Source organism: Toxorhynchites rutilus, chromosome 3, assembly GCF_029784135.1.
Source record: "Toxorhynchites rutilus septentrionalis strain SRP chromosome 3, ASM2978413v1, whole genome shotgun sequence".
Classification (NCBI taxonomy): Eukaryota; Metazoa; Arthropoda; class Insecta; order Diptera; family Culicidae; genus Toxorhynchites; species Toxorhynchites rutilus.
The window spans coordinates 182,113,210-182,123,602 of NC_073746.1; the positions used below are offsets into that span (position 1 = coordinate 182,113,210).

The following is a 10,393-nucleotide window of genomic DNA, read 5'->3' on the forward strand; positions in this document are numbered from 1 at the left end:
CGAGCAGTTTTGCCGCATTGAAATCCGCACCGCATCGCGTTTACTATGTCAGGTCCGGGCGGTTTGTATTTGATTTCCACATGCGTGAACGAAAGAGCTTTCCCGCGCCCGCGCTCGCATCGCATCGCGTTTACTATGTCTTCGGCCTAAGTGGCGCCTCGACATGTCGAATTAGATGTAACTTACTGTAGTATTTACCAAAACATAAACCATATACCATTTTTTTCTGAGAGTGTATCGTAGAAATCGCTTCTCTGCAACAAACTTGTGTTGCACGACTTTGCTGCTGCGAAGAAGTGTATGTGTGCGAAGCACAGATTCCATTTGTTCGAAGCTTTTTTAGTATTTGGTGCAGTGCGCGATTATCTGGAACCATATTATATTGTTCACAAAATAGCTTCAGCTCCCATGCGATCGGAATCTTTTGTTCGATTCGCCGCTATTGTTAGTCAGTTAGGAAGTGTTTTACGTATCGAACGTGTTAAATAATTTATGATACAGAGTTATCTGAACGTTGAAGTTTATTTTTGTGGTTTTAATTTGTGCAGCCTAATAAAGGAAAAGAAATATAAAGATGGTGAAATTTCTTAAAACTTGTCCGGACAATTTATACTCCGAACAATATGATTGTTCCAAATTGTTGAACGCAGGTAAGGTTTCAATGACTTCGAGATGTCGAGGAAGAGAATGGAGCTGCCGCCATTTTGTGTTGAACCAACGTTTCTTTCAGATAATCCTCCGCTAGAGGAACTAGATCCGGCTATTCTAAGTTGTGGATTGCCGGCTATCGTACTATCGGACATGCAGCCCGTGTGCACCCGCCCTATCCGCTATACGACTAGCCAGTTGTTGGCATTGAGAAAATCCCTGCTCTGCAACCGACGTCCGGCCGCAGCAGATGACCCAATTGTGGCGAATTTTGCCATTTGGAAGAGACCTAACCCGCTGAGAAAAGGCTGCAATCCAAACGGTTTCAACGTCAACTCTAAGGACGATCGGTTTGATGGGGGTGAAGGTATGACAAACTATGTGACCAGGAACCGGATCCAAGAACGACCTGCCGGACCCAGGCAGAATTTTCTTCGAGAGAATGCTTTCATCGCTCCAAGGTACGTCACTATTGATAATCTGACTATAAAAAGTACACTAACAATTTCACAGGTTCCGTCGCAACTACGAGTTCAGCAACCGAAACCAGCATGTTATTGTGAAAAATTACAGAAGTGCTGATGAACAACGACACCAAGAAATAGCGAACGAGGAAGAGCCAGAATGGGTGTCGGCAGGACCTACCTCTCGCCTGGACACAATCGAACTTCGTGGGTTCGATGAAGATACCTCAATCAACGCCTCGTCGTCGTCGTTGGAGAAAGCAAATGCTGACGCAAAAAATACCGGTAAACGTTCCGAGAAACATATATCGTTTTATGATGAATTACACCACTATGAACACGTACAAGGCAAACGTGGTAACGGTAACTCCAAGCAGGGTGACACATCCGAACGCGAACATGATCTTGAAAGTGTTGCTACATCTAATACTAACTCACCGCCGCCAGCTCGTAGCACCCCGACGAAAACTGTCCCCGGCTACAACCATATGACCGGTGAAAAACTTAATGATTCTAACCATAAATTCCACCAGCAACCGAGACAAGCCAGCCTGAATATGAACAATTTTGAGGAATTCATAAAGCTTGATTCGTTGCTTGAGGTATGTATTTATTTCAAACTAGCTGACCCGGCAAACTTCGTCCCGCTCAAAATTTATTTTTTGTTTCACGTTTTCTTACTAAGCGCGCGTTCATGGGTCCAATCGCTGAACTGTTCATTGATTGATGATGATGATGTTTAATTCAGACTTTAAACTTTTCAGTTCATTCGCCTCTAGCAATCATTGATCTTCTAATCTACTCCGTAAAATGATTTTTTACTATAAAATGTCAGTGCTTCTACCAAAACGCGATATTATAATATTAGATTATTTTCAGACACAATTTTCGTGCAATATATTTCAATTTTTCAAAATAGCATGTTTCTCCGTCGCATGGAATAAATCGGACAATTCCTTCCACGAGTTTTGCTATTATCAACACATTCAGTGATCTATTTTTATTTATATAGATAGGAGCCGATATAGGAGTGCGTTTTATCACATTAAAATCCATTTCCACTTTCGAACGAAGATCAATTTCGTTACCGCAAACATTAAATGGACTAGCAAGGCTTGTCAATATGTAATTAGGGATTGCATTACCGTGCCAAAGTTTCAATGACCGGTTATTCGGTAATGAAAATTTCATTACCGGTGAAAAATACTTTAAAATAACCCATTTGTTCGGAATAACTGAATGCTGGAAACGCTTTATAGCAGCCCTTTTTTTAGCGGCATCTTAAAGCTGTAAATAAATTTTATTTTCAGTAATTCTGTAATTTAGTTTTTTTATAAATTCATACAAACTGTTTCCCTAAACAATTTCTATGGCAGACAAATTATTCAACTGATTCGCTGGTAGTTTTGCACCAAAACCTGGCGAAATTCAAATTTTAGTTGTAAATCACATTTTACACCTTATAGACCTTACTTTTCTTTATAATTTCTCGTCTTTTCGCCTCTATAATTTCTGGTTTTATTCTCACTTTCAATATATAACTTTCTCTTTGAACTTCTAATATCCCTTTGTTCTTTTTTTCTATTCATTGGTTTAAATCTCCTGCTTTATCGACCATCAATCGATCAATCGAAATTAGGACGAGGACTAGGATAGGATTCCGTGGCCGAGTGATTAGCGTCATAACTAACATGCCGGGTGTTCGGGTTCGATTCCCGTTCTGATCGGGGCAATTTTTCGTCAAAGAAATTTCCTCCGACTTGCACTGTGATCACGCGTATTCTAGAGTTTGCCACTCAGAATGCATTCAAGGCGTGTTATTTGGCATAGAAATCTCAACTAAGTACTAATAAAAATGACGCAAGTAATACTTTTTTGAGACGGCGAAGTTCCTCTAGGAACGTTAGTGCCATTGAAGAAGAAGAAGAAGAAGTTTAGAAAATAATATTTTTCAAATTTTTGCTACTTAGTTTGTTGGTTAAAGTAATACTAAAGGACTCAAATAATGTTTATTTTGTCGTCTTCTAATCTAGATCGAATTTTATTAACACAATTTGTAGAAGAGCAAAACGCACATTTAAAGTCCAATGATGTTGAGCGTACAGTACGAAAATCATCGAATACCATTGTCATGTATTTTTGTACGAAAACTCTTATCTTTTCATCAATTCGTGTATAGACGTTGAGCTTGAGGTTAAACGTTGATACCTTTGATTGCAGCAATCGTCGTTCAAATTTTTCCTTGATGCTCAACTGTTCTGCTGATTCTGCATCGTCCAGTGGATTTTTTTCCCTCCTGCTGTCCAGCTACTGAATCAGTACAATAATCGTCAAATTTCATCGAGTCACGAACATTTTCGCTTTTCAGTGAAATCGATCTTGTTCTCCTTGTACCACTTGACGACATTCCGGCTGTAATGGCATCCTGCCAAGTCAGGCCAGAACTTCACCGGACCTTAGTGTGATCGAATGAATGGCAAAATCCTGTTCTGAAGACACTCCTCTTTTCAAACTCTAGCATTCATCGTTGCCCCAGTGATGAAAACCCCTTTACGCTCGGCACCGGTTTGTTACCAGCTATTTATCCGAAATATACTTTAACGTATGTTTCATCGTCCATCAAAATGCATCCCTTGTACTCGTACCTGGCCAACACTTGCTCGTACAGCATCCTTGCACGGGTTTTAGCAACCAGGTTTTGTTTTAGCGTCCTGCCGATCCTATTGCAGAGAAGACCTTTTCAGGTTTAATATCTTCAGCATCTGCGATGTGCATTTGATTTTTGAGTAGTCGGTTCATCAAACATAGGAACCCTTTCCAGGACACCCTGCAATAGTTGCTACGAAATGCATCTGATTTTCGAGTTCTTGTTTCGTCCGGTAATTGTGTCCGCAACTAAATCACTTACCGGAGTTTCGATCCTATTACAGAGGAGACCTTTTCAGGTCACTCTTTATTATTCTCAGTTGCTGTGAAATAGATTTTATTTTCGAGTTTTTATTTCGTCGAACAGAGGAGACCTTTTCAGGCAACCCTTCAATATCTTCAGTTCCGCTATCAAATGGTTTTCAATTCAGAGTTTTCGTTTCGACTAGTGGTTTGCGCACACTCAGAATCACATCACTTGTCGCAGTTCCGATCATACTACAAAGGAGACCTTTTCAGGTCAACCTTTAAAATCTTCTGCCGCTTCGATATGTATTTGATTTTCGAGTTTTCGTTTCGTCGAGTGGTCGATAGTTCGTATTCACATAATCACATCACTTACCAGAGTGAATCATGATTTTCATAACCCCCACCTACTAACAACTATCCTTTCTTTGATAAACGCTAGGGAACCACGCTATAGAGGCGACCCTTCTGGTCTTCGGGCGGCGAATGTCATACTAAGATTCCTTCCCTTCCCCTGGTGACTGCAAGGACGTGGCCGGTGTCGTTATTGACCATTTAAAGTTAGAATCACCGAAAATTGTACAACGAGAATGATTTGCTGGTCCCAAGCGTCATTCTGTGTGTTCTTTGTTCAATTTGGTTGGTTCAGGTCAATCACGGAGAGCAACTACAAATTGTACAGTCTACCCAAGCTCAAGCTCAAACTCAAGCTATCAATACAAACATTTTGCGATGCAGAACTTGTCAATATCTCAATTTCACTCAAAGTTATTGATATTTCTTTCCAAAAAATTCCCTCTCTTGAATTGCTTGCCATTCTTCTGGGGCAAACATAAACAAAGTTTATTGGCGGCATTTGAAAGAACAGAGTTCACCCTACATACTGTGTGATTTTGAAAACTATGTTATTTTTCATGTTTGAGTAAATTAAAATTGAAATCATAAGTTTTTGGGAGATTTGAGATATTGACAAGTTCTGTACCGAAAAATGTTGGTCTTGATAAGCTCTAAAAATCGTTCGAAGACAGTTTTGATGTAGAATTTTAAATATAAAAATTAGAGTAAAAAAAAACCCACTTTTTCATGGTCACCCTAATGCAACTTAGGAAAAAAACGCTAAATCTATTATATTGAAAGATAGAAAAAAGCATTGTTCTACAAAGTTAAATAAAATAATTGGGGTTACAATATTGTCGAACTATGTTTATCTCTATCTATAGAGATAAGAAAGCTAGATTTTTTATTTCATCGACAATTTTGGTCACCCTATTTTTGATAACATAAAAATGAGCGCTCTATCATATGTAACAACTTTGTTGAAGACAATGTTTGTCTAAAGAATGAATATCTCCCACAAAGTTGTTTTTTAACTAAATTGCATTAGGATAACCATAAAAAAACCGGCTATTTTACTTTTATATTTAAAATTCTACATCAAAATTGTCTTCATACGACTTTTAGAGCTTATCAATACATTTTGCTATGCAGAATTCGTCAATATCCTTATCCTGCTCAAAGTTATTAATGGGTTTTCAACCAAAAAACCCATGATTTCAATTTTAATTTACTCAAACACTAAAAATAACATATCTTTGAAAATCACATAATAAATGGAGTGAAATTTGTTCTTTCAAATTCCGTAAACAAACATTTTTTTTATGTTTGCCCCAGAAAGAATGGCAAGAAATTGAAGAGAGCGTATTTTTTGGGAAGAAATATCAATAACTTTGAGTGAAATTGAGATATTGACAAGTTCTGCATCGCAAAATGTTGGTATCAGTATGTTCTAAAAGTCTTTCGAAGACAGTTTGTATGTAGAATTTTAAATATAAACGTTAGCGCAGAAAAACTGTTTTTTAATGGTGGCCTCAACGCAAATTAGGAAAAGGCACCATATCGGTTATTCCAAGAGGTACAAATAAACGTTGTTCTACAAAGATCTTTTAAATAACTGCATCTACAACATTGTCGAATGTTTACCTCTATCTATAGAGATAAGAATGTTAGATTTTTTATTTCATCGAAAATGTTGGTCACCCTATTTTTGGAAACATAAAAATGAGCGCCATATCATACGTAACAGCTTTGTCGAAGACAGTTTTTGTCTATAGAATAACTGTCGAGCTCTAAATGCTAATTTCCACTTAAATGCATCTCCTGGACCATTGTGCATTGGTAAGTGAGTGAGTAGTTTTCTCAAAATATCACAACCTCAAAGAAAAATCGAAAAAAGGCGTATTTTAGGGTGCCAATTTCATAGTTTGCCGGAGGCACTATCTATCCTCACTACGTAGCTGAATTACACCAAGGGGTTTCGTCTAAAAAAATAATATTCACAGCTTGATCGTTAATGGGTTAAGAAATATTCATTATATACGAAAAATTTAATCATAGTCCATTATTTTTATGTAAAAATGGTTTCATTACTTCCTGAAATGTAATCCTTCATTTGCTTCATGCACACATGCCGTTTCTTCCAGACTCGTGTTCACAAATGAAGAGCCGAATATCCGGTTATCCGGCCTCGAAGCTTACCGGATATCCAGTATCCGGTCAAAGTACTGTTCGTCTCATCAATAGTTTATATGCATTTCAGTGCGAAAAAAGCATATTTGCGTCTAAATTATCCACTTCGCTAATCACTCCCATACTTTCATCTAATGCTCTAAGTTGCACATGACTTGTTGCTGTTAGAAATAAGTTTCGACATGCAACTAAAAGCACTACACAGCCACGCGCAACCGAAAAGGCAAACTGTCCCATCGCATAGCAGGGCAACAAAAGGTAATCGGTGAACGGTGAGGATTTGAGTTGTTTTCTTGTAGGAATTATTTTTATGCGGTCCCTATCTACCGCACAAAAAAAGTTTTTTTTAAATTGTGTACCGAACACGATTTCTTAAAGCTATTGGTGAAGTTTTGCACGTTTTTTATGCAATTTTTTTGTGCGGTCCCTATCCCCCGCACAAAAAAAAGGTTTACGTGTAAAAAATTCAAAATTTTGCACAATTCAATTTTATTATTCAACATAATTGCCTTCGAGGGCGATACAGCGATTATAGTGATCGATACCATTTTTCTATAGAGTTGGAGAAAAAGAAATGTCGTATTTCAGATCGAAATTTGACGCTTTATTTAACATACTTTAAATTATCCAATTTAAGTCAAATATGCGCCGTTTTGTTCGCAAACATGTTGCCATTTAGAAGGCAACTTCATTATCCTCCCCTTATAAAACGAAATCGGCCAAACCAACGCTGTGCTGTACGAATCGTTACAGTATCGGGTCCATAAACTACACGATTTTTTTCGGCCGCCTTCGTTGCAGATTTACCTCGCAGGTAGTAAAAACGTAAAATATGACGAATTTCTTGCTTGGTGGACTCCATCGTTGACGCGCTATAACTTGAGTCTGAAAAGGACAATCACAACACTGTCAAAACGACACTTGTAGCACAGATTGTCATCTTTAAATAGCCGTATAGTATGACCCGATGCGATAAGTACAACACAAGATATGTTTAAGTGTTGCCATATATTTATTTATTCATTTCGTCAAACAAATGTAGACTACACACTTATACACTAATGTTACAATGTTTTCTTAGGTTAAATATTATTTTTGCGGTACATGTTTCTTTTTAGCTGTTTTTTATTCATTGTTGTGTCAATTATTTCGCAGTGACGATTGTATATGCGCATCATGCGATTGATAGGGGCGTTATTTGCATAATTTGTTCTGGATGTTTTGGTTAGAAACAAATTTCGCGTTCTTAGTTGACGCCCAGGTACATAGAAATTTAGTTTTTCTAGTAATTCAGCTGACTGTACTCGTTGCGAAATTAGGTCATTAACAAAAGAAAGCATTGCGAATTCACGGCGTTCTTTTAGTGTTTGGATGTTTATGAGCATGCAACGTGCTTCATATGAAGGAAGTGGAAATGAGGTCCAGTTGAGTTTACGAAGTGCAAATAGAAGAAACTGTTTCTGGACTGACTCAATGCGTTCTTCATGTACGACCATATACGGGTTCCAAACGATGTTACAGTATTCCAGAATAGGCCTTACATATGTAATATATAAAAGCTTTATTGTGTATGGGTCCTGGAAGTTATGTGAGAAGCGTTTGAAGCGTTTGACAATATACGACATTACTTTTTCCCCAACCCAATATTACTCTTTCAGTTTTTCCTCAAAATAAGCCTCAGTTTCGGTAATCACTTCATCATCGGTCTTAAATTTCTTGCCAGCGAGCAATCTCTTCAGGTCTGCGAACAGAAAATAGCCACTGGGGCCAGATCTGGAGAACGGTGGTTGCGGAAGCAATTCAAAGCCCAATTCACGCAACTACACACGAAATTCGGATTTTTCAATTTTTTTTCACAATTATAAAATCGACCGATTGCTGTCAAATTTTGACAGGTATCCATTGAAAGATGGTGTTTTGTGATAGTCAAGTAGATTTTAGCAAGAGGCGCCATCTAGACGTCAACCTTATGAACTTTTCAGCCGAACTGTTATATAGATTATTCGAATATGTAATTGAAATTTACCTTTCTCATCAACAGGCGGATAAAGCAACAAACAGTTCTCCAGGGTCGCGCTTTAGCAAGTGGTTCAGTAGACGCAATGTGGGCAATCAGTCGTTCGGTTCAATCAACGATGAACGGCGACATTCGTTCATGAATATGAATGGCGATAATTTTGGAAACGGGAGTAACCGTTTTCAATACGATCGCAACCAAACATCGCAGAACCATCAACAGCGTTTTAATCGAAGTTTGCAGGCTGATTACAATGGAGCAAGTAATAATCATTTCGCAGCTGAGTCGAATACTGCCTTTAATCGATTAGTCGACATGCTGGCACAAAACCAAGTTAACAATAACATAATTGCTCAGCAACAATTTCTGATGCAAATGCTTAGCAAAAACCAACAGACCGACATTTTGCGCCGAATGCTCATGAAAAACAACGTCGAGAATGCAACTGATCCACAACAAATGCAACAACAACAGCAGCAACAATCAGCCCAACAGCAACCGCGCTACCCATCCCAACGTGAGCTTCAATTCCACACCCAATCCATAATGCAGAACGCACTGCTCCGTAAAAAGCTCCAGGATCAACGCAAGGCACTTTGTGATCAGAACAGTCGAATTGCTGCCGCCGCTGCCGTAATTAACGGCGCCGAACCAAACGCAGCCGTGCAGCAATTCGTACAATCGGTCTGCCCAAACATGCAGCGAAGTCTTTCGGTTCTTAGCCAAACCGCTAACAGTTGCAGCAGCAATCCCTTCAATCAACTGTTCCCAGCCGGGGGCAAATATCCTTGCCCTAATGGGACATATTTCGCTGCAAAACCGAATCTGCAGGAGCCCGCCTCGCAACGATTGTATCAACAGAAACGAGCTGCTGGAACCATGAGCGCTACAAATTCTTAGAAAGCATTGGATCGGACAAATCAATTCCTACATGTTACGAGAGAACTGGTTTCTTACAATTCGCCAGTGCCAAAAAAAAAGGTTATCTGTTACTTCATTCAAATTTAATGCTGTTTTCTACCATATATTACCGTTCTTCATGATCACATTTTTATATGTTTGTGATTGTTGTTTTTTCTTTTATTACTTTTTTATAATAACGTGCTTCGTTTCATCAATGTCATATTTTTTTTATGCAAACGGAATTTCGATACAAATTCGCTCTGTCCGATTTATATTTTGCAAAATTGCATCTATTAATTTGTCGTTAGATTATTCCCCCATCAAGTTTATTAGTATAAGACGATTGTTTGTAAAATTACAGGAACGAATGTTCATTCTCTTCGCTTTATTATTTTTTTGAGACTGCAATCGCTGAATATTTTTTTGGAAAAGTCGTTGTTTAATAGTGTTATGAACCGTTCCTCGAGCGGTATGTACTATGTAGTAACGTAAACTGAATTGATTATAATGAATTGGCATTCTGAAACCCAGATTTAAAAAATAAATGATGAATTGTATCACTGGTTTGACTCTTATGTTAAATTTATATTATACTGAATAAAATATTCTAATAATTATTTACAATGTCAAAAAAATGCATTTCTTTTCTTAAGATCAATTCGAATTAATCCTCTAGCTGACCCGGTAAACTTTGTCTCGATCAAAACTTGTTTTTTGTTATCAATACCTTCAAACATTTACGTTTTCTTACTAAACGCAAGTTCATGAGTCCAATCGCAGAACTGTATATTGATTGATCTTCTAATCGACCCTGTTGAATTTACCTTTTACTATAAAATTCCTAGTGCTTCTACCAAAACTCATCATTATAATATCAGATTATTTTCAGACACAATTCTCGTTCAAGATTTTTCAACCACTTGCAAATAACATGTTTCTCCGT

General features: G+C 37.9%; 1 protein-coding gene across 1 annotated transcript; it reads left to right on the plus strand.

Annotated features, from left to right (window-relative positions):
• The first annotated feature begins 345 nt into the window (after positions 1-345).
• On the plus strand, positions 346-10,007 carry LOC129779756 (protein cup). Its single transcript, XM_055787425.1, has 4 exons — positions 346-650; positions 731-1,109; positions 1,162-1,714; positions 8,572-10,007. Exons 1-4 carry the CDS (start codon positions 575-577, stop codon positions 9,445-9,447), a joined length of 1,884 nt encoding a protein of 627 aa, XP_055643400.1. The 5' UTR covers positions 346-574; the 3' UTR covers positions 9,448-10,007.
• Positions 10,008-10,393: the final 386 nt, after the last annotated feature.